Source organism: Carettochelys insculpta, chromosome 8 (assembly GCF_033958435.1).
Source record: "Carettochelys insculpta isolate YL-2023 chromosome 8, ASM3395843v1, whole genome shotgun sequence".
Taxonomy (NCBI): domain Eukaryota; kingdom Metazoa; phylum Chordata; order Testudines; family Carettochelyidae; genus Carettochelys; species Carettochelys insculpta.
This window is the reverse complement of record NC_134144.1, coordinates 867,580-895,517: the sequence shown is the minus strand read 5'-3', so window position 1 is coordinate 895,517 and position 27,938 is coordinate 867,580. Positions and strand designations below refer to the sequence as shown.

The window sequence follows — 27,938 nt, the reverse complement described above, 5'->3', positions numbered from 1 at the left end:
TCATAGCTGAACAGGTGTGTAGACAAAAGATAACCTTGATAAGATAGGAAAACTTCAGAAAAACAAGAAAACCTTCTTGACCCAAGACACGAGATCCCTACTTCTACCAGTCTCGAAATTATAGCAGTGAGAAACCACCCCAAAGCGAACAAGTGTAGGGAGGGTTTTCTGCCCGTCTCCAGCCAGAAGACCACACCAAAGCCGCGGCTGTTGCTCAGGGCCCCACGGAGGCAGAGCCGACGGAAAGCGGTCAGAACAGAGGCGGCGGCTGTACCCTACGCGGAGCTGTGCCACGCTCAGGCGCGCGGGCTGCTGGTGTCGCTTCACACGTACCAACAGAAGCAGGAGCAATTGCTGGTGAGGGACCCCGAGGCGGGGGCAGGCCAGACGCGAGCCAGGCAATTAAAAGCCCCCCCGCCCCGGGGTCCGAGGCCGGGAGCGGGGCGGGACCCGCCGCGAGCGGACACCTGTGGGCCGAGGCTGGCGCAGATCAAGGTGGAGCCCCGCAGCCTGCCACCCGCCGGCCCGGGACGCAGCGCCAGCAGGGCGGGAGCCTCCCTGCCGGGCTAGCGGCGGCCGCGCCCGACTCCGCCCGCAGCGCGCCCGGGCCACCCGAGCCAGGGGCAGCCGACGGCGGGCCTAGGGCCGCCCGCGGGCAGAGCCAGAGCCAGAGCCAGAGCCAGAGCCAGCCCCAGCCCCACTCCGCGGCGGCCGGGCCCGGCCGGGTGTCCCAACGCCCCGCTCTCACGCGGGCCGCGACCCGAGCTGCTGCTGCTGCTGCTGCCGCCGCCGCGCCGCTCGGGGCCGGGCCGGGGCCGGGGCCGGGACTAGGACGAGCCCCCGGCTCACCTTCCGACAGCTCCAGCTCCAGCTCCGCCAGGCTCTCGCGCACCTCGGGCGGCAGCGGCACCGCCTCCAGGGAGCAGCCGCCGCGCTCGGCGGCCATGTCCGGCTGGCGCCAGGCCCCGCCGGCCGCCTCAGGCAGCCCCGGCCCAGACAGGCGCGGCACCGCGGGGCCGCTGCCGCAGCCACACACGCGGGCACTGCGCAGGGGGCGGGACCTCCGGGAGGAAAGGGGCGGAGCCTGTCCAGCCGGGAGGGGCGGGGCTTACGGGGACCACATCTTCCATGCTGCCCCGCGCCGGCGGCCCTGCGCGCAGGGGATGCCGGGAAGTGGGGGGTTTTCGCTCTTCTCGGCCCCCCCGGGAGCGGAGTCGAGCCGTCTCCACCCCATGCCAGGGCCGCTGCAGCCGCTGGGGGCATTAGACAGCGGGGGGAAGGTTAGAGAGCGGGAAGGGCGGGGATGTGGAACAGCTGGGGGGGCTAGACAGTGGGGGAAGGAATGTGGAACAGCTGGGGGGGGGTTAGACAGTGGGGGGAGGAATGTGGAACAGCTGGGGGGGGTTACACAGTGGGGGGAGGAATGTGGAACAGCGGGGGGGGTTACACAGTGGGGGGAGGAATGTGGAACAGCTGGGGGGGTTACACAGTGGGGGAAATGTGGAACGGCCGGGGGGAGTTAGACAGTGGGGGAGGGGATGTGGAACGGCAGGGGGAGTTAGACAGTGGGGGGAGGAATGTGGAACAGCTGGGGGGGTTACACAGTGGGGGAAATGTGGAACGGCCGGGGGGAGTTAGACAGTGGGGGAGGGGATGTGGAACGGCAGGGGGAGTTAGACAGTGGGGGGAGGAATGTGGAACAGCTGGGGGGGTTACACAGTGGGGGAAATGTGGAACGGCCGGGGGGAGTTAGACAGTGGGGGAGGGGATGTGGAACGGCAGGGGGAGTTAGACAGTGGGGGGAGGAATGTGGAACAGCAGGGGGAATTAGACAGTGGGGCGATGGGGAACAGCAGGGGGGGCTAGACAGTGGGGGGAGGAATGTGGAACAGTGGGGGGGTTCGACAGTGGAGGGAGGAATGTGGAACAGCGGGGGGGTTCGACAGTGGAGGGAGGAATGTGGAACAGCGGGGGGGTTCGACAGTGGAGGGAGGAATGTGGAACAGCGGGGGGGCTAGACAGCGGGGGAGGAATGTGGAACAGCAGGGGGGGTTAGACAGGGGGGGAGGAATATGGAACAGCTGGGGGGTTAGACAGTGGGGGGAGGAATATGGAACAGCTGGGGGGTTAGACAGTGGGGGGAGGAATATGGAACAGCTGGGGGGGTTAGACAGTGGGGGGAGGAATATGGAACAGCTGGGGGGGTTAGACAGTGGGGGATGTGGAACAGCAGGGGGGGGTTAGACAGTGGGGGGAGGAATGTGGAACAGCGGAGGGGGTTAGACAGTGGAGGGAGGAATGTGGAACGGCCAGGGCGATTAGACAGTGGGGGGAGGAATGTGGAACAGCGGGGGGGGGTTAGACTGGGGGAAGGAATGTGGAACAGCTGGGGGGGTTAGACAGTGGGGGGAGGAATGTGGAACGGCCGGGGCTGTTAGACAGTGGGAGGAGGAATGTGGAACAGCGGGGGGGGAGCTAGACAGTGGAAGGAGGAATGTGGAACAGCGGGGGGGGGGGTTAGACAGTGGGGGGAGGAATGTGGAACAGCGGGGGGGGGAGCTAGACAGTGGAAGGAGGAATGTGGAACAGCGGGGGGGGTTAGACTGGGGGAAGGAATGTGGAACAGCTGGGAGGATTAGACAGTGGGGGGAGAAATGTGGAACAGGTGAGGTGGGGGTTTAGAGCTAGAGCTGGGGCTGCAGCCCAGTGCTGCCCTGAGGCAGTTGGCAAAAGCCTGGCTGCCAGCCAGGGCCCCACTAGGCCTCTCCAGGTGGTGCCCATAGCTGCCGGGTGCTACCCAGCCCAACCAGCAGAGGTGCCCACTGCAGGTTGTGCAGATGGGCAGGCCCTGGTGTATCCCTGCCCTCCTGCAGGGTTACCTCACAACCTGCTCACTACCTCCACAAGCCTGGCTTGCCCAGCAGCAGAGGCCATGCCAGCCACAAGACTGGTGCTGGTACTGTGTCAAACATGGCAAAGCCTGGTGCTCAGGGGCTGTGGTCTACTATTCCTGTCCAGCCTGCTGGCTCTACCCTCAGTTCTGGGGCTGTAAGGACCAGTCCCTTCTAATTGTCTAAGCTAATAATAATAAAATACATGGAGTTATGCATCTCATAGATCTGGAATGGGCCTTGGGCCTTTTTTTGCCTCAGATCCCCAAATGGCCTCTCAAGGATTGTGCTCAGAACCCTGGGTGTGGGAGGCTAATACACAATCCACTGAGCTAGCTCTTCCCCCAGTGATGGTGTGTGTAGAGCAGATGATCTCACCCATGGGTATGTTTACTCCAGGGGAGGTAACTCAGACATCTTCCAGGGAGGCCCTGGACACTCAGTAACAGAGGTGAAACTTGCCATACTTGAGCCAAAACTTCAAAAACAGTGCAGCATAAAGCTGCAGAGCCGGAACGCATATGCAAACTATCAAACTGGATCCGATCAGAGCCCATGAATGGCTAACTTACTGCAATAAGTACTTTTCCCCTTTCTGGCATTCACTTTATCAACTGTTGGAAGTGAGCCACATCCACCCTGACTGAACTGGCCTTATTAAAGCTGGTCCACCACATAGCAATGTAACACTCCCATATTTGACCAAATACATCCTTGACAAACTGAGGTTTCCACTTTATGCACTTTGAGGAAATAGGCTATAGCTCACAAAAGCTTATACCCAAATAAATGCATTAGTCTTAAAAGCGCTGCAGGATTCAGCATAAAAAGCACAAACTCAGATTTCACACAATAACTTGCTTATACTGCTGTATATACTATATGCTGAAATGCAAGCACAATACAAAGGAGACATTAAACAATCTGTCAGCAAGTGTGTTGTGACACTTGTGTTTGTGCCTATTTTGTAAGCAATAGTTTTTAAGTGAGGTGAAACTTGAACTGATGCAAGACAAATCAATTTCCCAAAAGGAGAAGAGTAGTCTGAAAACATTGAGAATCAATTGTCTAAACCTTCCAAGGCACATGGCAATCCAGCCTCTTTGAACACCTCCAGGAAAGGAGCTTCCACAACTGCAGTCTGGCCCATCCTTTACAGTTAAGTGAGGAAGTTTTTCGTGAGATTTAATCTAAATCTGGTTTGAATCCGTTACTTCTTGTCTTGCCCAAAGAAATTTTCTCTGTTTTCTTTATGGCTGCCTTTTCAAGTATTTGAAGATATAAACTATCATGTTATCATGTAACAGGATATCATACCCCTTGAATATTGGAGCATTATTTTCCCATAAGTGTAGCACCTTACATTGTCTGCTGAATTTCATTTTGTTTATAGCCCACTTCTCCAATTTATCAAGAACCTTCTGATTCTGATCTCTGTCCTCCAACGTATTTGTGCACACGCGCACGCGCACACACACCAAGCTTCGTGTCATCTGTTAATTTCATCAGGATTCGCTCTCTGTAACATTCACGAAGATATTGAACACCAGACCCAGGCCAGATCCCTGTTGAATCCCACTGGAGACTTCCCTTCAATCTAACATACAGTAATCCCCCAAGATACCCCTAAATTCATGTAAGTCAGGGGCTTGGGTGATGGTGGGGGGGTTAAGCCTGGGGTGAGTTAGGGCTCCAAGCGGGGGTGGGAGGGTGGAGCTGAGCCAGGTTCGCAGGGGGTTGGAGCCCCCCACCCCTCCCAGCAGCACTCAGGGGAAAAGCTAGCTACTGCCGACTCTGTTCCCCTTTGACAGGGGGATCTCCCCCCCGCCCCCTCAGCATATCTCACGAGTTTACTGTCCACAGTATGAATCAGAGGTCAGCCGCATAAGGAGCAGGGTTCCATACTCTGGATTCAAGTACTCTGAGACCTTACTGTAATTCCATTAATACTCATTGCTTTCAATTGTTTAACAGATTACGTATCCCCTTAATGGTAATTCCATCAAGCCTGCATTTCTCCAGCTTAATTGTCAGAATGTGATGTTGGACTGTGTCAAAATCCGAAGTCCGGGTATATTATTGTCGACTGCCTTCCTCCTATCCACCAACCAGTCACTCTAGCAAAAGAGGAAATCAAGTTGGTTTGGTATGAGACCTCCATGCCTTCCCACAAGTAAGGATGGGCAGGAAAGAAGCTTCTAATCTAATTCACCTACATAGCAGATCTCAAGTCCACATGGAATGATGGCTGCACACAGTGGTGGGGCTTGGGGATATGACTGGGATAGGAGTTATTTTCCAGCACGTCAATCCAAACTTTGCAGAATATAATTACAAAATATTTATACATGAGAGCTCCTTAGTAGTGCATATGTAACTGTTCAGTTGACATGAACGACCTTACTTGTAGATGAAAATTTTGAGCAGTGTTATGGTAAGAGTAGAAATTAAAAATACACAGTGAAGTAACTAGTACGTGGAAAGCATTGGCTAATAAAATGTCACTTTAATCATTTTTTTAACAAGGGATCCAGCTATACACTTTAGAAAAATAAACATAAAAAAGACACTTTTTGGCCAATACAATGCAGCAGGCACTCTTAAACTGTTATGGTTAACAGTTATTCCACATAAATTTGTAAAAAAAACGTTCTGAGTGAATAGTGACTTCCTCAAAAATGTAATTAACTGAACACATAAAAATCTGATGCAAAAACATTGCATAGACACTAAAACCCCTTTATTCAACTGCACATAAATGTTGGACTTCCTAGGGCTCAGAAACATCAGAGCACAAAAGCATCCACTTCAAAAGGAAGTAGCAACCTGGGGTTTTCAGAACCCGGTTCTGAGAAGTTCTCTGGTCAGTTTATGTTCGCTGGTGAGGTGGTCCCGGAGTGTTTCCTAAATTTAAAATAAAATAACCAATGAGTACTGGCAATCTATTAGCATTTATGTTACCTAATGTCACACTCCAGTTTGTACATTATTTTTCCTTGTGATGTTTGCTTGTCACCATGAATTTCATGCTAGTTTGCTGAAAGAGGTAATCTCTGTCCACTTGAGAACTGTACATACAAGGGACTAAATGGTTTATTAGCCTGCAGACTTGGATTCTAGTCTAGGTTTCTTTCACAAGCAGCAAACAAGATTGCCTGTCTAGTTCTGATACCTTTTACCAGCAACAAAGTATGCACTCACAGTTTAGTTTTAGGCTGAAGAATACTTGTGAAATTTTACTGCAAACTAGAAGACATTTCATTTTCAACATAGTTTGAAAAGATACCATCAAAATTTATCTCCTACTAAAACTATGATTAATAATTAAAGCAGCATTTCTGAACCTACTTCCAATGAGAGCCACTTTCCTGAAAAGTATCACTGTTTATGCTAAGATTAGATAGTAACCAATTAAGCAAAATATTTAAGTCTGTGAGGTGTTATCAAGTTTCTAACACAACATATTTAACTATTTCTGCTACAAGGAGCTTCAGATATAAAATTCCCAGTTTCACAGTCATGGCAACAAGCTTCAGCTGAAATCCTGGCCCAACTGAAGTCAACGTCAAACTCATACTGACTTCAGTGACACAATTCATAAAATACATCAGTTTCAACAGCAACTTTTTATCTTAATTGGCCTCATGAAAGTAAGTTGCTAAATTAGAATGTAGTATTAAAATTAGGAATGTAAAATTGATTAAACAGGGAAAAGGTTGCAGTGCTCCCGGGCCTGGCACAGACAAGGTTTGATCTGGCCATTCTAGAGAGCCCCTGCTCACGGCAGGCCCAAGGGGGCTGGAGCAGGCCCCTTCCTAGGGTAGGCTGGGGGCTGCTCCAGTCCTTACCAGTTAACTGGAGCCAGTAAGCCTCATCTCTTCCCTAATTAAAATGTCCACAGAGACTAAAAGGTAAGAGCCATTATACACTGGATAATAAATAAAAAAAGAAAAAAACCCACAGACTAACATTGTTGAGCTTCTAATAACTGGCAAATTACACAACAGCAAGCCCACACTGCATTTTCTAATTTAAAATAACTTTTTGTTTAGAAATTTGAGTTATTTACACTCAGGTTAAATATGGTTGAAATAGAAATGAAACATTTCAAAACTAAATCAAAAATAGCATGCATAGATCATGCATATTTTCAAGACTGACATTTGTCCTGAATCTAGAAAAAGAAAATTTGGAATTCTTATGCATACTTGCATATTCCATTCTCTACCCAACTACCTGCACAGCTTTTTATATATGTAGTAGGAAGGAAGCAACTTCAGCCCAAATACCTTCTCTTACATGCTTAATGTCTGACAGCATATGATCACAGAAAAGAGAAACATCCACAGAAGGATATTTACCTTTGAACAGCTCCACTTAAGAAATCATTTGTAGAAGAGTCATACTTTGAATCTTTTAAGATGCAACACATGAAAGCAGTAAAGTTTCACCTTAAAAATCTACATTTTAATCTCTCCTCCCACTGTGAAAAATGCCAAGTTGTTTCTTTTAAAAATATACTTCACATTTTGTGATTATCAAGGACAATATGTAGCAGAAAAGTCTTAGGGATGATTAATTTCATTTTACCTTTTTGTACACCTCCTAATCTTTGCTGGATAACCTCTAAGCGATGGATGTATTCAGTTAATGACCGTTCAGGATCTTGGGTAGACAACAGTGACTTCTCTGAAGCTGAACTTGTGGGTGGATGTAATCTTAAAAAGAAAAAAATATTTCCTACTTTGCGAAGTTCACAATACACACAGTGAGACAAGATAAGTGCGGGGACCTCTTTTACTGACCAACTTCTGTTCAAGACAAGCTTTCGAGCTACAAAGAGCTCTTCTTCAGGGCTTAAAGAACTTTGTGTAGTTTAAAAGCTTGGTTTCATGAACAGAAGTTAGTCCAACATCACAGCTACCTATTCCACCTTGTATGTATAATACAGGGATGGGCAAACTAGGGCCTCTGGGCTGGTTCTGGCCCATCAAATTGATTAATTCAGCCTTCACGTTACCACTAGGGAGCAGGTCAGGGGCCCCGATCTGGCTCGGCACTGTGACTTGGAATCACTGGTATGTCTGCCCTCCACCTCCTACATGTACCCTCTGTGTGCTGCCCTGTCCCAGGTACCAGATCTGCAGCTCCCACTAGCCAGAAACCACAACCATGAGGAGCTGCAGAGGCAATGCCTGTGGAGCTGCCTGGCTGTCCCTCCACATAGGAGTCAGAAAGGGGACTTGCCTCTATTGCTGGGAGCTGGTTGAGAAAAGGACCTCAAGAAGCCTGCAGTCCTGAGCACCCCCATAACACAGCTCCTCTGGTCCCAGCCCTCATCCTCCTCCCACCCTATGATCCTAGCCTGGAGCACCCCAACCCCTCATCTCCAGCGCAGTCTCAGAGCCCTCAGCCTCAGCCCGAGCCCTCCTGCCCTCAATTGTATCAGAATTCATGGCCAGCCATACAATTTGCACACCAGTCCAAAAAGTTTGCCTAGCCTTGGACCAACATCACTACACCAACACTGCAATACACACACAGCTAAGGCCAGTCTAGAACTCTTCAGGTACTTAATAATTTAGTGTAAGGGAAATTGGAATTTTAAAAAAATATTGATATACATCATCCCCATTTAGCGTAAAAAGGGATGAATAAGGATGAATAGTACAATATTTAGGATGGAGTGTAAAGGAAAGGCTGGAGACCTATGAGACTCAACCCTGCTGATATCTAAGAGACAGCTGTCTTGTCTAGTGGAAGTAGTTAGCAGAAAACCACGTAGAAAGTGGCCCAGGTGCTAAAACTTTGGCTCTGGGAAGTGATGAGGAGGGCACAACACAGAATCATGCCCTTGGTATCTAAGTGCGCCTTTGGGACACTGGGATTAGGCTATAACTCGTGAACACACTGAACGCGTCTACAAAGTTGGACGTGATTGCCCCGCTGTTCTCCACACTTGCCCAGGAACCCACAGCTGAAGCCTTCAGGTGCTGCTGCTAACGAAGCATTGCAGAACTGTGACATAGCCATCTCAACTAACATCTATGTCTTTCCATACGGGACTATTGAATTTGCTCCTGTAAATACATGGTAATAAACTTCGATTTGTGAGACACAAATCATCAACATTGCCTCCATAGGGAGGGTCATGAACACAAACATTAAAAGTATTTGGTTTTGTCAAAATAATCTTGTTAGAAATCAAGCACATACTGTTTACAAACCGTTACAAATAAATTGGAAATACAACTGTGTTTAGCATCATGAAACGATGCTAAACGTTTAATAAACGTCAGGAATCAAATTCCATTCCTGTTCACAAAACCTCCCAACAATAGGTTATGTTTGTATGAAACATTACACTCTGGCAGAACAAATACAATACTATGCTAGACACTAACCTGTTATGTAACCAGTAAGAGGATTTCGGTGAGTGGCTCACAAATCTAGCAGAAGTGGTTCTGTAGCATGATCCAATATCTCGGGTAGGAGGGGAGTTTACATTAACACTTGGGAACTGCTGCTGTCTTAGAACTTCTATTCTAGCACCTGAAACAGTATTAAAGCAGTTAGCAGTCAATAGTGAAATTACACAGACAACCATTATGGCTGCGTCTAGACTAGCCCCCAACTTTGAAGGGGGCCTGACAGCACTTCATTAGGCTAAATCTCCCCCTGCAGCAACTACGAAGTATGAAACTCTGAAGTGCTGGCTTGCATGTAGCCAGGGGTACTTCAAAGTGCCCACGCTACTTCGAAGTCCTTGAAGTCCCTTTACTCCTCAACATTTTGAGGAGTAAAGGGACCTCCAAGTAGCGTGGGCACTTCAAAGTGCTGGCTTGCGTGTAGCTGCAGGTACTTCGAAGTTGCTGCGGGGGGGGGGGATTTAGCCTAATGAAGTGCTGCATATGCATCGCAGCACTTCATTAATAATCTCCCAACACCCTAATCACCATGCCTCCTTCGAAGTTGGGGGCTAGTCTAGACACAGCCTATATGTAACAAAATAAGTAAATGATAGCAAAACAACCTCTATTTTGGTTTTAAAGTAAAAGGTTGAGTACCTATTTTGAAAAATCAATTTTGACTGTATTAGAAAAGGCCAACATTTTAATGTTTGTAGTAATATAACCACTCCATACGTTCAGCTCTCTAACAAATCAAGCAAGTGCGTTGCGTTGAAAGCTACCTTGTCTCCCACTTCTACAGTAATTTTTCATGATTGTATTTTATTGTAACACCAGAGGCACTTTCATTCCCTGTTCCTCTTTTTAAGCTGTTAATCCCAAATATTACTTTAAATCAGATCTGACATCTCAAGCTTGTTTTCATCTGTAGTTACAAAAGAGGTATAAAGCTATAGATGCAGGTTGGTCTCTTGCTCTGTGTGTGTGCGCGCGCGCACACTTCTTTTTGGTGAGGGAGGAGAGAGAGGAGACAGGAGTCCAAGAAATCCATGAAGTACGTTGGATCCATTTGACCATGACAAACAGGTCATAAAAATAGGCTTTCAAGAAAACTGCCATGATGTTTTGCACTGAGATAACAAAACTAGTAATATACATTTAAGATAGGAATTTCAGTGGTACCTAGACCTTAATGAAAAATACAATGCTTGAAAAATCTGTTGAAATACAGAAGTGATATAAAGAAGTTAAAATACAGTAAACGCTTTCCTATTCAGCATTCTATCATCCAGAACTCTCTTTTTAACTGTAAGTAAATTTTAGTTATGTTGTCCATAAGTACAGTATAGTGAAAGTTAACACAAATAAATACAGCAAACAGTATAAATTTACAGTGTACAATACTACTCTTGTTGTTGAACAAAGGACTCTGCATATATTTTTTTTCTTAATATCTAACCTTGTTTTTCTTTAGCATTATGCATTGCTAGGTATACCTCTCTATTATCCAGAATATGTGAACATCCAGCAACCTTCCCAGTCCCAGGGCTGCCAGATGTACAAGAGTTTACCGTAGTATAAAGAACGAGAAGTGAAGTCTCAGGTGCATCAGGAACTGGAAAATGCACTATTTTTATTGGTTAAATCTGTATTTAGTTCAATGCACAATTAAATTTTTTGTTAAAACAATGAATTAATGAAAATGACATCTAAGAAATAATATACACAAGCCCACATATTAAAATCTGTATTTCTGTAGATTTCTATATACAGAGATATGTTATCTGCCAGAATGGATAAGACCATCGGCCTGATCTCTGAATGGATCAGACCAATGGCTTGGTCTCAGTAGCAGCTGTTTGAGAGAGAGATTCAAGAAATCCCACTGAAACCAAGTATGGAATAACCTACCAACAGGTAAAGTCCTTTCCCAACTTCTAGTAACGAGCTGAAATTCAAAAACTTTTGTTTTAATAATATTTATAGTAAGACCCCTGGATATTGATAGCCATGTAAATGTCCAGCCTTACTGAATTACCTTGTGCCAATGAATTCCATCCACAGGGTATTAAAGAATATTTCCCTTTGTTTAGCTTTAAATATAATGCCTTTCAGTCTCACTTGTCTGTGTCCTTCCACAAAAGGAAACAATAGGCTGCTGCTGGGATTATAAATTCTGAATTCTTCAGCTGTGACATGCAAAAATCTTAACCTTTAATTTTAGGGAACCGATGGTGTAACAGCTTTTTATGATAAAAGATCATTTCAGTACTAAAGCCCATTTGTTACTACTTAAGAACACACACTATCGGAAAGAAATAATAAACATATAATTATTTGTTCAAAAGAAATCCTCACCTGGCTTATGTCCAATGCTGTAAGAAATGTTTTCTCCTTGTGTCCCTTTTCTGTTTACTTTATGCCATTTTTTCACCAAAAACTTTAACCTTGCAAGCAATATAAAATTTGTATTTGGATTAAAAACAGCAGAAAAAACAAAAATTCACTGAGTTGAAATACCAAACATCGTTGCTGATGTGAAAATTTTACACTGTACAAATAACCCCAGAAAGAAACTAGTAGCAGTCAGCTAGAGGCCTTGTCTACACTACAACAGGTCATTGACTTAATTTACACAAATTCAGCTATATGAATAACACAGCTAAGTCAATGTATTAGGTCTGCTTACCAGAGTATCTTCACAGCTATAAGTCACCAGCTGATGCTCTCCTGCTGACTCCACCTACTCTTCTTGTTTTGATGAAGTACCAAGTCACTGGGAGAAGACTCAGTGGTCGATTTATCGCCTCCATACCAAAGGCAATCAACCAACTCCCAATGGCTCCATCACTGCCTGTCAATCCAGCAGGGAGTGAAGATATGCACTGAGGCTAAAGCTCGACGTAAGTTACAGAATTGCATTGTGCAAACTGCGTGATTTATTTCAAGGCATCTTATTTCTAACCCGGTGCAGGCTACGCTGCACTGTGGTTTGAAATTAGTGCTTATTTCGAACTTCTTGATAACCCTCGTCGAATGAAGTTACTAGGAATGAAACATGGCACTCAAAATAGCGCTACTATTTCGAGTGTGGTGTTTGGCTGCATGGTTTCTATTTCAGCACACAAGTGTATCCCATAATAGAAACAATAGTGCAATTTTACCCAAAGTCTCTTGGGCATAGGCTCGTCAAGTAGTTTACTGTGTAAACTGCCCTTTGGACATTTATTAAATGGTTGATGGAGTTCAGATAAGAAAATTCAGAGTTTACAAACTGGTTTTAAAGCAAGGCTGCTCTCTATGGCCGCATCTACACTAGCCCCAAATTTCGAAATGGCCATTTCGAAGTTTACTAATGAAGCGCTGAAATGCATATTCAGCGCTTCATTAGCATGCGGGCGGCCACGGCACTTCGAAATTGATGCACCTCGCCGCCGTGCAGCTCGTCCCGACGGGGCTCCTTTTCGAAAGGACCCCGCCTACTTCGAAGTCCCCTTATTCCCATGAGCTGATGGGAATCTTAATTTACTTTTTCATTTTAATATACTCAGTGTTTTCTTTTGAGTGAGTGAGTGACATTAAAAAAAGTCATGTTTGGTGATGTACAGTACCAAAAGGTAAATCCCCGTTAACAGAAAGAAACCAGTCCCCAAAGATAGTTCATTTGGCAGTAAGAAAAGTAAATAGGGTAAAAGGCACCATTCAGTCTGCTCAACAGTCCTTGCTTTCCCTTCGCTTGGTCTCTGTGTACATCAGATTCTTCCCTTTCTCCCTCCGTGTTCAGCATGGGCATAAGTCTTGTGGCTCCTTTCCACTGTACCCCTTTTGAATGCATTATGCTGGAGATGCTCTCCGCTATACTGCAGTCTTTGTAGGGGTGGAGGGAGACTTGGAGCATCTCCTCATGCTCCTGCAGACTGGTCACTGGTTCCCTGCTGCTGTTGCCAAGAAAGCTTTCCCCTCAAGTATAATGGAGTGCAGGGCTTACTCTTTTCTTGGGATTAACCCTCTAATTAGACTCACATAAAACAATGATTTGGCTCTGCCAGCCTCACTTTTACAGAGTGAAGGGAAAGACTTACAAAAGGAATCACATGTTACATTTAGAAAATTAGTTTTACATTTAAAAAGTTTTAATGGTGCTGGTTTTGCATCTCAAGCAGATAATTTCATTACAGATTGATGCTCTGTGGATAAATCAATGAGACAAGTTTCAAGATGGATGAAAACTGGACTTGTTGGCTGAACTCGGAGGAATGTGCACATCACTGATGAAGCATGAATGAGGTCAGATGGAAGAATTCGTATTTGAGGTCAGTGAGTGGTGGTGATACAATATTTTACTATGGGTCAGAATACACTTGTTGAACTCAGAGAGGATGTCACCTGAATGGGTCGTTTCTTCACAGGTGCTGCATGGTGGTTCTCAGATACCATGGGGTTGGTGCAGTAGAAAAACAGACAGAAGCCGTTTTGAGGAAGCAATGTTTAAAAGTACTCTAATAAAGCACATATCTGCCAGCCTCAGGTTCCAGCATGATGCGGAGGGACATGTGCAGCAGGGGAGGGGGAAGTCTGAGCAATGTTTAAAATTATTCTGATAAGGCACATGTCAAATATATTGGATGGGAACATGCCATATTGCTCAAACATAGTTATCTGCTAATGTGTGTTTTGAAATGGCTTTTGAACAAATCTTTCACTCCAGAGTAACCAAACTAAGCAGTTCTACAAATAAAAAATATATTGTGGATATTGCAATATTTAAAAGGAACACAAAGGAAGATTATTTTTTGTGTTTGTTTTTACCTTGATACTGCAATGACCACTCTCACCACAGATCTGAACTTGGTAAAAGGGCGGGAACGTGATTCAGAGACCTGCAGGTCTGCAGGCGAAGGATAGACTCCCATACGAGCTATCAGCGACAGTGTTGCTTGCTCACAGTCCTGGAATCCACCTAGCAGCAATAGAAGGTATTTCTTCTGATAAACAAGAGCCTTTCGAAAACTTTCAGCTCGCAAATACTTCCTGTATAATTTCTGCATCTGCGGGGGGAGAAAAAAAGTCACTGAAATTCAGTTAAAGAAGCTTCTACACTCATTGCAAGCCAGACCTGTTTACTCCCACAAGCTCCCCCACAACATGTTGTCTGTGGCATGACAGATTAGACAAAGTGGTTTTGCTTTGGAAAACCGTATAATAAAAGTTGTTTTTAAGGCCATGTCTACACTAGCCAAAAACTTTGAAATGGCCACGCAAATGGTCATTTCGAAGTTTACTAATGAAGTGCTGAAATACATATTCGGCGCCTCATTAGCATGCAGGCAGCCACGGCACTTCAAAATTGACGTGGCTCACCACCGCGTGGTTCATCCAGACGGGGCTCCTTTTCGAAAGGACCCCGCCTACTTCCAAGTCCCCTTATTCCCATCTGCTCATAGGAATACGGGGACTTCGAAATTGATGCGACTCGCCGCCGTATGGCTCGTCCTGATGGGGCTCCTTTTCAAAAAGACCCCGGCTACTTCCAAGTGCCGCAGCCGCCCGTATGCTAATGTGGCGCTGAATATGTATTTCAGCACTTCATTAGTAAACTTCGAAATGGGCATTTGCATGGCCATTTCAAAGTTTTTGGCTAGTGTAGATGTAGCCTAAAACTATATAACATTTTTGAAAATAAAACTTTTAATTAGAATTTGGATTATTAGCGCTCCAGCTGATATGGACCATTTACTGAATATCAGCTGCGTTTGTGATAATGGCAGCATGGAAACCTTATGTGGAGCTGCTATCCCTCTACTTGTCTATGAGGGCTTGCCTACGCAAGGAAATTTGTGCGGAGTTATGTAACTTGTCAAGAAAGGGTTTAACAGCAGCTACATGAAGATATCTATAATATGACTTCCAACATCACTGAGACAAAGATAGCTACCATGGCAGCAATTTGCTAGTATAGACAAGGCTATAACTTCACATGCATTTGATTTTGGACAGTCTAATTCTCTTAACATTTGGGCAATTCTGAACGTGATAATCACACCAAAATACTGGGAAAATGGCTTTGTTGTTTAGCTTTTAGATTAGAATTTGTATTTATCAGTTATTAATGAATATGCATGTTGGATTCAAAAAGTCCATCTAACTTGGTCTTGATAAAACTATCACAAAGGGTTTAACAGATGCTTCTGAAGTTCAAAGGAAACTATGCGGTGAATACATAATATTCATGGATGGTTAGTCAGTTCTTGTGACATACAAGGGACTTATTCTCCCTCAGACAGCCTTCAGATCACAAAGAGAAGCCTGAGTATTACAGAGGAATTTGTATATTAAATGACCTGGCAATAAGAACTTTTCTTTTAGAAGACCTATGAGGTGGAGTATTTTTAATGGTGTCATGAACTACATGTCATCTAACTATTGCTAACAATAATTACCATTTGAATGTTGACTACATGGATTTTTCTAAAAATTGAAAACTTGTAAAAAGAGCAAACAATAATTGTCATTTATATAGCAATAAAATAACTACATTTAATGAAAATTACTTAATATCCTGACAAATAAGAGCTGCAGACATCTTTGTTCTTCCGTCATAGCAAATAGAAGTTGAGCATCTAATCCAGACTTCCCTAGTCCAGCAACAAACCTGGTTCATCAATGCTGCTGGCCTCACAGGAGCACTGGGACTGGAGCACTCACTGGGAAAAAAACAGTTGGCTGGGGGCCAGGAGTATCAGCAGACTAGAGAGGGGAGCCGGCACCAGGGCTCCGCTTGTCAGGCTGCCTATATCCCAAGAGCCAGCCAGTACCCCAGCACTGAGTGCCTGGGAGGCTCAGGGGCTGAAGAAGTAGAGCCCTGAGGGCTGCAACGGGGAACTGAAAGGCTGGCACTGACCTCCCCTGGTCTGGCAAACTCCCTGATTTGGGACTGGTCAGGTCCTGAGTGTGCCAGACCCGGGAGGTTCAACCTGTAGTATCATACTCATAACAAAGAGCATTCAATTAGGATTCAGAACAGAATGCTCTTTCTTCCTTTTTACTTTTTTTTTTTTTTTTTTAAAACCTTCTTGTCTGGATTTTCCAAAGGTCTTAAAAATCTTGATATGGTTACTGTCTCAAACTATGCTAAAATATATGCAGTACATTGTTAACAATGGGTATAGAAACAAAACAAAAAAGCAGTAAAGTAGCACTTTACAAACTAACAAAATAATTTATTAGGTGAGCTTTCGTGGGACAGACTGGAAATAGCTAGGAGTGCTGGTGGCATAGGGTGTGAGGACAGACTCCACAAAACTGGATAATCTGGTGCTAAGGGTGCCAATACCTGAAATCATAGGTCATAAGGGGATTCCCAGTTTTTTGGATTTTGGGAAGTACACAGAATAATCCAGGATGGACTCAGACACACCATCTGAGCCCCATCCTGGATTATTCTATTTACTTCCCAAAAATCCACAAACCTGGGAACCCCGGACGATTTATAATTTCAGGTATTGGCACCTTTACCACCGGACTATCCAGTTATGTGGACTATCTCCTCAAACCCTATGCCACCAACACTCCCAGCTATCTCTGAGATACCACTGACTCCCTGAGGAAATTACAAAACATTGGAAAAGTTCCTGACAACACCATCCTTGCCACCATGGATGTGGAGGCTCTGTACACTAATATTCCACACGAAGACAGATTAAAAGCGATCAGGAACACCATCCCTGATGTCACCACAGCCAATCTAGTGTCTGACCTCTAACTTTGTCCTCACCCACAATTATTTCCGACTTGGGGACAATTATACCTCCAGATTAGTGGAACTGCTGTGGGCACCCACATGGACCCACAATATGCTAATATATTTATGGCTGACCTGGAACAATGATTCTTCAGCTCTTGTCCCCTATTATGCGTCCTCTACTTAAGATACATCCATGACATCTTCATGATTTGGACCCATGGTATAAAGACTCTAGAAGAATTCCACAGAGACTTTAACAATCTGCACCCCACCATCAACTTACGCCTCCATTACTTCATGCGAGAGATACATTTCCAGGACACTACAGTACAAATCAAGGATGGCCTGATCGGTACCACACTCTACCAGAAACCCACTGATCGCTATACTTACCTACACCCTTCTAGCTTCCATCCTGCACACATAACTAGATCCATTGTTTACGGTCAAGCCCTCAGGTACAATCGCATTTGCTCTGATCCTTCTGACAAAGACCAAAAACTACAAGATCTTTACCAAATATTCATAAACCTGAATTACCCGCCAGAAGAAATAGAAAAACAAATAAACAGGGCCAGACGAATACTCAGAGACCAGCTACTCCAAGATAGGCCCAAAAAAGCCAAGACCAGAACACCACTGGTCATTACCTACAGCCCCCAACTCAAACCACTGCAACACATGATTAAAGACCTACAACCTATCCTTAATCAGGATGCCACACTCCATAAGGCCCTAGGTGACAGGCCTGTTCTCTTCTACAGACAACCTCCCAGCTTTATAAGGATTCTCACCAACAGCCACAGTCTATACCACAGGAACACCAGTCCTGGGACTTTTCCTTGCAACAAAGCCCGCTCTGCCAGCTTTGTCCACACATCTATTCTGGGGATACCATCACTGGACCTAACCAGGTTAGTCACAGAATCACGGGCACATTCTCATGTTCCTTAACTAACATCATATACACCATCAAGTGCCAACAATGCCCAGATGCTTTGTATATTGGACAGACTTCAAACTCTCTCAGACAAAGAGTTAATGGGCACAAAACAGACATAAAAATACTCCTGATCCACAAACCGGTCAGCCGACATTTTAATGGAGCAGACCATTCTGTTAATTACTTAGAGTTTGCATTTTACTGAAGAGAGATTTTCACACTACTTTGGACAGAGAAGCTGCTGAACTCTCTTTTATATTCAAATTCAACACATTAACACATGATTTGAACCAGGATGCGAATTTTCTGGGTCATTATAGGGGCTCTTTTGCATACTTGGCTGAATCTAATTCTTGAATCCTCCCCTCCCCCGCCCCTCTACGCTCTGATTTGCTCACTTTGATCTTTTTTTTCTGATTTGTCAACCTTGATTACTATTTTTGGTTCTCTGTGCCTTAAATATTGAGTCTGTTCTGGTATGGCTATGGTCTGAAGAAGTGGGTCTCTCCCACGAAAGCTCACCTAATAAATTATTTTTTAGTCTTTAAAAGTGCTACTTTACTGTTTTTTTGTTTTGATAGTTTTTAGACTAGCACGGCTTTCTCTCTGTTACTAATGGGTATGGATTACATCTACTCTCAGAATCCTATTCAAGAGGTTCTCTCTTTTTTAATTCAAATATATGCTTAGACTAAAAAGTAAGATTAGATATATGCACAGGATTACTATGTTCAAAAGTCAGATATAACCTATTTGTTTAGTCTTTGTAGAATATGATTTAAAGGGATAATGTCACTCTGAAATACAGTAAACTTCAAAAAAGTTGTCCTTTTACTCCTTCTACTTAAGTAGTTAATTATTATCCCAGCCAATTTCTACTGTTTAACAAATTTTTATTTATAAAATCTTTCTCCTCGTGTTACATGTGGAACGAGCCAAACAGGTGAAGCTGACTGGCTTTACAGAGAAAACAGTGGAGTAATTTTAAATGATGTTTATGGGAAGGCACAAAATAAATATATGGGGAAATTACAATCCCCCTCATCTTTAGTTGTAGTTTGTTATGTCTAAAATAAGTGTAACAGCCTCATCCTTGAAAATCCGCCTGGATTGCACGAACTAGTTTTGATACTAGCTTCTGGACAGAGCTCAGACAACATAAATCTGAATTCCCTGTATCAAGTACTAAAATGATACTGAAGTATCACAGCCTTGCACTGAACAATTTTATTCAATGTTCATCTCCTGCACATCTCAATTTACAGAAAGTATTAAAACAGTTACAAAGATGATCGTCTTCCTATAGGAGACTACTACAAGAGGAGTTAGTTGCATCCCTGTCTGATGGGAAGGATCACAAGCCTGCCAGCCAAGGTGGCAAACAGGCCTGGAACAAGCACCAATTCCCCGGGCACAGGAGACTAAGGAAGAGGTCTAGGAGCAGCTGACTGGAGACAAAAGCGACCAAAGGACAGAGATCTGGTAGGGTTCTGACTTTGCCAAGCCTACAGCTGCCCTTGGACCGCAACAGGGCATCATCCAACATCCATGAGGGGGTACTACTAGAGAAAAGCTGCCATTACAACTTGGATTATAGGGGCCATGCCCCAAACTGAAGGGACAGAGGTAGGTGTAGATGTAGACTCGCTGCTGGAAAAGTCCCTTACACAGGGCTTGACTTCCAAAGGATCCTGGGCTGAGAGCTGGTGGACTGCGAGGGCTGGGCTCCTTCTACCTCCCCTATAGTCTTAGTGTCTGAAGCACTTTAACCAGATCACTGTAAAGTAAGCACTCTAACCACTGGACCACCCACCTCTCCATGTCCACTGTTAAAATTATTTAAAAAAAAAATGCAAAGTACTCAAGTAGAACATATAAGAAATGACGATGTCCTAGCTGGGGGGAGTGGGATGCTCACTACACAATAAATCTAACCCTGAAAAATCTGTGTGTTCAACAGAGTATACAAATTTAAGCACAGCAGATTTATGCACAAAAATGCTACAATTGCTTGAACTACCCAGGATGTGAGAACATATTTATGACTAAGGAGGTTGTGGAATCTCTATCACTGGACATATTTAAGAGCAGGTTAGACAGACCTCCATCAGGGACGATCTAGACCAGGCGTGTCCAACCTGCGGCCCGCGGGCTGCATGCGGCCCTGGACAGCTAGTAACGCGGCCCCACAAGATCGTAAACTTTTAACATTATTATGTGATTTATATACATTAACTATATTATATATTTTATATGCGGCCCAAGACAATTCCTCTTCACTCAATGTGGCTAGGCAAGCCAAAAGGTTGGACACCCCTGATCTAGACAGTGCATGGTCCTGCCATGAGGGCAGGGGACAGGACTTGATGACCTTTCGAGGTCCCTTCCAGTCTAGTGGTCTATGATTCTATGACCCTATATAGCTACATTTATACCAAAATACCTAATTTAAACAAGAATAAATTAGACACTTGCAAACACTTGTCCATTCAAAGCATAATCACACCTTAAATACTGTGAGCACTTCCTGTATCCCCATCTCAATCGGAATTGGGAAAAAAAAAAGTATAAAGAAGAGCAACAACAATCATCCTGAACAGATTCCGTGTGCAGACAGTTTAAAAAGACTGGAACCTGTTCAACTGAGGAAAGAGAAGATTAAGCGGGAGTTATGATTGAGGTCCATAAAATTATGAATAGTGTGGAAAGAGTGAATAAGGAAGTTGTCTCCAAACATTGTCATCATCTTCTTAATCCTTTATGCTCCTAGTGGAGCACAGGGCCTCCACAGTCATTATAAACATTATTATACAACAAATCTATACTGTAGGCATATGAAAATATGGGGAAACTGAAGCACAAAGATTAAGGGCTGCTCTGTGGTCTTGGGTCTGGCAACCTGACCATTCTCCAGAGGGCATTTTTAATCACAGTTTGCATCATTCATTTTACCTTTTGGTTTGAAGTTTCCAAAACTGGCTTGTTTTCAATTTCAGCAGTAGCTTTAGCCAGCTCAGATTCTGCCTGTTTCAAAGCATTCTGCAGAACAGTTTTTTCCCGCTGCCAGGAAGCCCTTTCTGATACATGAACGGAGGGAACATCATCTGAAGACTGGATCTAAAAATGAAATTCAAAGGAGGAACAGAAAATAACCATCAAGATTCACTACTCCCAAAGGAATACAGCAATTATTTGAGTTGAATTCTACAGTAAACTGACTTGGAGTTAAAAATGGTTACTAACTTTTCGTAACTGTTGTTCTTTGAAAAGTGTTGATCATATTTATTCCAATTAGGTGCGTGCATGATTGCTGTAAAGCCTTATCTTAGCCTCTGTCAGGTCAGTTGTGGAACCCCCTGGAGTGGCACTGGTGCAGCATGCTATATATGACCCTGCCAACCTGACCACTCCTCCATTTAATCTTTACCAGCCACTCTGACAGAGGCAAAAGAGGGGGGTATGGAATAAATATGAACAACACATCTCGAAGAACAACAATTTCAAAAGGCGAGTAACTGGTTTTTGATTTTTGGGTGCTAGTTCACATCAGTTCCTAGTAGGTGATTCATAAGCCTTACCCACGAGCAGGGGCTGCAATTAATGAGTTCCTGACTTGAGCACTGCGGTGATGAATATCACATTTTACCAGGATTGGGGTACAATGGCATAGTGCGGTGAGACAGTGTGGGTGAAGGACCATGCTGTTGCTCCACAGATTTCTTGGACAGCAACATGTGCCAGGAAGGCAGCAGAGGAGGCAGGCGCATGCCTGGAGTGTGCTGTAAAAGCTGGCAGGGGAACCTTGGCCAAGTCATGATGAGGGACTGGTGGGAGTGGAATGGGACAGAGTATTCTATCACACAGTCCAAGGTGATACTGTTGGAAGCCTGGTGGAAAGGGCACAAATGATTTTGGAACAGTGTGGAAGGATCCCAGGTGGTTGGTACGCTGTCCTCAAGCTCACAGTCAAAAGGCCTGCTCAGATCCCGAAGACACTATCACCTGGTTGTATTGGGGGCAGGATGACTTTTTCTTTGAGTACCTCAGAGGCATTAAGAAAAGTCAGTCTTGGCCTGAGTAGGTAGGCCGTCTTGGCCCTCAACCACTTAGAGGACTGTGGCATAAAAGCCTTTTGTCATGTGGCTGGGGTGTGGACAGCTGAGGACTGTAAGTGTTCCCAGAGTCCTTAAGGCTGTGCCGGTAGGTGGAAATTACTTTGTTCACCAAAGAGGTCAGTACCGTCAAAGGCAAGGTCCTGTATCATCTGCTGGACCTTTGGGAGGAGACCTGAGTTTCGCAGCCAAGCATTGCACCACATGGCAATCCCCAGGGAAAGGACTGATGCAGTGGAGTCCGCTGTGTGCAGTGATGCTTGGAGAGAGGTTCAGGCGACCATATTGCACCAAGTCTTCAAATTCATCCTGTGATTCCTGGGGCAGCAGTTCTTTAAATTTAGGGAGTGAAGCCCAGAACTGTAATCGTATCTACTCAGGACAGGCTACTAACTGGCTATACAGAGCAGCAATCCCCTTTACAGAACCGACTTTTACAGCCAAACAAATCAAGATGCTTAGCATCCCTCAATTTAAGCACTGGAGCCTGGTGACCCTGTCTATTCTGTTTACCACCTCTACCATTAGCGAATATGGCGGCAGGCAGGTAAACAGAAAATTGAATCCCTTACTGGGAATGAATTATTTATGCTCTAAATCAAGACTGGGATCTGCCAGATATTTGTAGCTATAAATTGGATGGTCTTTATAATAGGGAGCACCACACTGGGTGGACCCTCTGGAGCCAAGATGTCCACCATCGGGTTGCCTGTTCAGCCACCTCCTCAATTTGTAGGGTGAGGCTAAGGGCCACCTTCCTGAAGCAGCCTTGCAACAATGTGTAGTTCTGAAGGCAGGGATCCAGCAACCGCTGTGCCTGCTACCACCTCACCTGGGGAGAAGGATGAGGAGGCTAAAGGCAGCGCTGTGTCCTAAGCCTTGCCTGGCTGGTGTGGGTCAAGAGCTAGAGGGGGCTCAGGATGACTAGGTGGACACAAGACTCTGGTCACTTGTTCTGGACCAGGTGAATAGCTAACTGCACATCCAGAGCACATGATTCAGAAGAAGCCTGTGGAAGACCCAACGGAAGTGTGTGCTGGGTGTGGCAGAAGGCCAAAGGGGTCCAAAACTGTTATTGGGGGCCCAATGGAAAACTCCAGCTTCTTTGGAGAACCTGGGAACTGCTGCTATTGAAACCCCAGAAGCCACAGATGCCCCTCCAGAAGATGATAGGGACATCAAGTGGGAAGGCTAGAGATGCTGAGCTGGGCAGCATCAACACTGCATCCAGTACCAGTAGAATAGCGCACCCTAGATTGTTCTTGGGAGGCTGATCTTGACCAACACTACGAGCGGATTCAAAAGGAGCTAATAGCATAGCTAGAATCAATGTATCAGAATTAACTTTCTTACCTAGTGTAGTTAAGGGCTCTTCAGGCTTGTGCCAGCGTCCCCTACTCCATGCAATAGCGTGGAGTATGGGGGTTGACAGGTGAGCCCAGAGAGGTCAATTTTGCTGCGTCTGAACACATGGCAAAATTGAACTCAGAAGACTCATCTTCCCATGTCAATCGTCTGGTAAATATAGATCAGCTCTATGTTCATCAAGGAGGCAAACACAGAATAGGGCACCAAGTGACACATAGACAGTGACCATAAAACAAGTTGTGATGGGGTTCAAGGTTATTATATAGGGATTGCAATATTGCTACCCTTACTTCTATGCAGCTACTGGCAGCAACTTTACCTTCAGAGTTGGGTAGCTGGAGAGGGGTGGCTGCTGGCCAGGAATCTAGCTCTGAAAACAGAGCTACCACCACCAGCAGCATATCAGTAAGGATAGCATAGTATGGTATCCTCACCCTTACTTCTGCACTGCTGCCTGCAGAGCTGGGCCCTGGGTCAGCAGCTGCTACTCCTGTCTGGTCACCCAGTTCTGAAAGCAGCAATACAGAAATAAGAGAAACATGGGTTTGGTATGACCATGCTTACTTCTGCACTGCTGCTGGCAGGGTGCTGCTTTCAGAGCTCGGCATCAAGCCTACATTACAACCACCACTCACAAGTTGTCCAGCTCCAAAGGCAGCACAGAATTAAGGGCAGCAATACCATGACCCTCCTAAGATAACTGTCAGGATCCACCTGCGACTCCCTTTTGAGTCAGGACCCCCAGTCTGAGAAACGCTGGTCTACCCTGTGAAATCTGTATAGGGTAAAAGCACACAAAAAGCCAGATTTCACAGTCCACTATGCATTTTGCGTAGCTGTGAATCTGGTAGGGCCCTACCTATTTTACTTGGCAAACGAGCTACTGTTTGTGCCAATTTCAGCTTCATCAAGGTGCATGGTATTTCTCAACAATCAATATACCAGTATATAACATCACACAATGAATATCTGAACAATGAAGGACATTACTAATCCATGCAAGCCTAGTATGTTGGTATTTTACTAGCACCAGGCTGGCAGGCAGCTGTCGTCAGTCACCTGCCATGCATACAGCTGGTGACAGCAAATAGAAAAATATAGGCCAACTAAAAATTAATACATACCCGTTTGTTATCAATTCCTCTTTGTTGGAGAGTCTTCTCTAGTTGAGAAATTGCTGCTCTTAATTCTAATTTCTCCTCTGTCAGGATTGTTACAGACTTTGTAAGTTCTCCATTTTCTTTTAATAACATGTCTACCAGAGAAATCGAACCTTGCACTGGTTTCTTTTAAAAAAATTGAGAAAAATATATACTTGAGTCCTACTAACATTTTTATCTTCAACATTTATACCAAAAATATATTTGAGTCCTACTAACATTTATATCAAGCAATAACCTAGACTCTAGTGATTTTCATTTTAAAACTTTACAGTAGGAGGCAGCAAAGCATAAAGTGCCCCTCTCCTCTGTACAACACAGATGAGAAATAAATTAAATCAGCCATTTCAGAGAGCTGGTAGAAATCTTCCAACTATCAAATTTTGGACAATTTGATACAACAACACTGGAAAAAAAGATAAAATTTGTGTGAATTTTTTAAATTATAAAGTTTTTCATACAAAACATTCCACCTACCTTCCCATTATGATCAGTATCCACTTGACTACTATAACAATTACTTAGATGGAAAGTAAAAAAGGGAAAGTATTGTAGCTTGCTTTTTTCTTTTTAATACAATTAGGCAGCTGGAAACAATGAGACTGGCATTAAGTGACCAGCTCTTCATCGGTAAAAGCAAAAGCAAAAGCAAGTTTCCTTCACAGAATGTGCTCTGTAGCACTGGTCTAATTTAAAAAGTTGCACTCAAGGAGATTTTAAGAGTCAGAGGGATATGTTCTCAAAACTCATCTTCAAGTATTTCACGAGGTTTTTCTACGAGCTCATTACTGAAAGCTTGGCAAAGTGTTCTGAATACACAAAGACAAGATTAGGCCTTTTTGATTAAAGAAGCAAAGAATATTTGGGCAGTTAGAGGTGAGGGGAGCTCTTTTTCCATTTAAAAGCAACTGAATTAAAATGTGCCTCAGGGAAAGGAACTTAATGACAAGGCCAATGGTTTCAGAATGTTTTAAAACTATATTTAATTTGAGACATTTTTGAACCCAGTAAATTCTTCTGCCCTGGGTTATCTGGGTCATGGAATATTACTAGACTGTCTACAATATCCAAAATACCATGGATGTTTCCATCAAATCCTCCCTTCTGTAACTTCAAGCCATAACTGTGCTTTTGGGAAACTATTCAAAAGTTTGCTAAAAAGTAAATCTGTCTCAGGATGTCTACAAAATTGGAAGCAACACAGGCCAGGCTTGGGCATCCCCTGACAAATTATACATAGGGGGAAAAAACAGACTTGAAAAGCAAACGTGGCAATAACAATTGATGCCTGTAAGAGTCTGCGATTAACACAGCCAAGTATTAAACTGTTTATCACACTCCCCCGATACTCAATGGATGGAGGAGTTAGCTTCCTTTGGAAGTTATACAAAGTTGCAGTTTACATGTAAATTTCAAGCAAAAGCAGAAAGCTAGTATATATTTTAGAGAGTTTGATCAAGAACTCCTCAAACAGAGCTAGGACCAAATTTGGAAAACAGCTTCCTCTTATCATTGAAAGCAATACAAGGATTTGGTTGTGCCACAAAAATGGAATGTGCTTGGAATTGGATTTCTTCTCTTATAACTAGTAAACAGAAAAGAGATGATTACCAAATCAAGTACGGTCCTCAAAATTGATATAACTGAACAAATGTTGAAAGAGACTGAAGCAATATGAACCAGAAAAGTAGGATGAACCTGGAATAGGATTGCTTCCCAATAAATCTTACAGAAATGAGATAAAATGGAGAAATTTGGAGGAGTGCTCTGTTTTGGCACAGTTAAATCAATGCTTAAGGTTTGAAAACTAGAAGAAAATCTTACTGCGGACCAAAGTGACTATAGACCTTTTTTGTTAAACCATAGCGAATGATAAGAGTTAATAAGCATGAAGAAAAAAAAAATATACACATATACGGGATAAAATTCCCATTTAAAAAAATTCCTAAAAAAATTAAAACCAAATTTGAACAATTCCTTTTTTTAAGAAATCTGAAATGAAAATTAACTTAATAAAACAAAGAAAAGTTACTCACCTGTAGTAACGATGGTTCTTTGAGATGTGTCCCCGTGGGTGCTCCACAATAGGTGTCGCACTTGCCCGGCGCCGCAGATCGGAAATCTTCCAGCAGTTTCTCCTGGATTGCGCATGTGCCGGCGCGCGCCGCCCCCCTGCGCGCCCCCAGCCGCGTGCACAATCCAGTCCCCGCCAGTTCCTTGACCAACTGCCTCGGATGCTCCTGAAAAACACGAGACAGAGATCCGAAGCGGGGAAGATGGGCGGGTGGTGGAGCACCCACGGGGACACATCTCGAAGAACCATCATTATTACTACAGGTGAGTAACTTCTCTTTCTTCTTCGAGTGGTCCCCGTGGGTGCTCCACAATAGGTGACTACCCAGCAGTAACCCAAGTAAGGAGGTGGGTAATCGGTTTATGTGCAGCTTGTCCCCGAGAGGACTGCTGTCGACAGACGGGTATCCTCTTAGAATACCCGAGGCAGGGCATAATGCTTGGTGAAGGTGTGATGGGATGACCAGGTCGCCACTCTACAGATGTCTGTTAATGCAATGCCCTTGAAGAAGGCTGTTGATGCCGCCACCGCCCTGGTGGAGTGAGCCCTGGGCGGGGCCAGCAAAGGAGTCTTTCGAAGTTCGAAGCACATTTTTATACAGGATACAATGTGCTTTGAGAATCTCCGGGAAGAGAGACCTTCTCCTTTTGACCCGGGAGCAAGAGAGACTAGAAGCCTGTCCGTTTTCCGGAAGGACTTAGTTCTGTCTGTGTAGAAGGCCAACGCCCTCCTCACATCTAGGAGATGCAGGCGTGCCTCCTTGCCGGAGCTGTGAGGCTTCGGGTAAAACGAGGGTAAAACTATTGGCTCGTTAAGATTGGACTCCGAAGAGACTTTTGGAACAAAGGCTGGGCGCAGCCTTAAGGTTACCGCCTCCTTTGAGAATACTGTGCAGTGCAGCATTGCCATCACTGCCGCGAGCTCACTCACCCTGCGGGCTGACGTAGTTGCAAGGAGGAAGGTTGTTTTTATCGTAAGGAGACGTATGGGAACTGTGGCTAATGGTTCAAAAGGTGGACCCGATAGCGTGCTGAGCACCAAGTCCAAATTCCACGATAGTGGAAGCGGTTTCCGAGGGAGGGTACAGGTTTACCAGCCCCTTCAAGAACCTGGTAACGATAGGATGGGCGAATACTATGGGCCCTTCCTCTGTATGCCGAAAGGCTGATATAGCGGCGAGGTGGACCTTAGCGAGGATAGAGAAAGCCCGCCTCTCTTTAGGTCCAATAAGTATTC

At 44.6% G+C, this 27,938-nt stretch overlaps 2 protein-coding genes across 13 annotated transcripts in view; both read right to left on the bottom strand.

Annotated features, from left to right (window-relative positions):
• DIP2A (disco interacting protein 2 homolog A) overlaps positions 1-1,016 on the bottom strand; it is a 167,865-nt gene extending 166,849 nt beyond the window's left edge. For all 6 annotated transcript variants that reach the window (XR_012646329.1, XR_012646330.1, XM_075000617.1 and 3 more), the window contains exon 1: positions 850-1,016. Coding sequence is in view for 4 of the 6 variants with exons in the window: in XM_075000617.1 (XP_074856718.1) it covers positions 850-946 (97 nt within the window). In the remaining 2 variants the exon portion in view is untranslated. The remainder of the gene's footprint in view (positions 1-849) is intronic.
• Positions 1,017-5,383: 4,367 nt separating this feature from the next.
• Positions 5,384-27,938, bottom strand: part of PCNT (pericentrin) — a 175,901-nt gene continuing 153,346 nt past the window's right edge. For all 7 annotated transcript variants that reach the window (XM_075002108.1, XM_075002112.1, XM_075002111.1 and 4 more), the window contains 7 exons: positions 24,593-24,754; positions 20,941-21,105; positions 14,111-14,349; positions 11,660-11,748; positions 9,296-9,443; positions 7,482-7,609; positions 5,384-5,795 (listed from right to left, as the gene is read on the bottom strand). In XM_075002108.1, the coding sequence (XP_074858209.1) occupies positions 5,761-5,795; positions 7,482-7,609; positions 9,296-9,443; positions 11,660-11,748; positions 14,111-14,349; positions 20,941-21,105; positions 24,593-24,754 (966 nt within the window). In that variant the 3' untranslated portion in view covers positions 5,384-5,760. The remainder of the gene's footprint in view (positions 5,796-7,481; positions 7,610-9,295; positions 9,444-11,659; positions 11,749-14,110; positions 14,350-20,940; positions 21,106-24,592; positions 24,755-27,938) is intronic.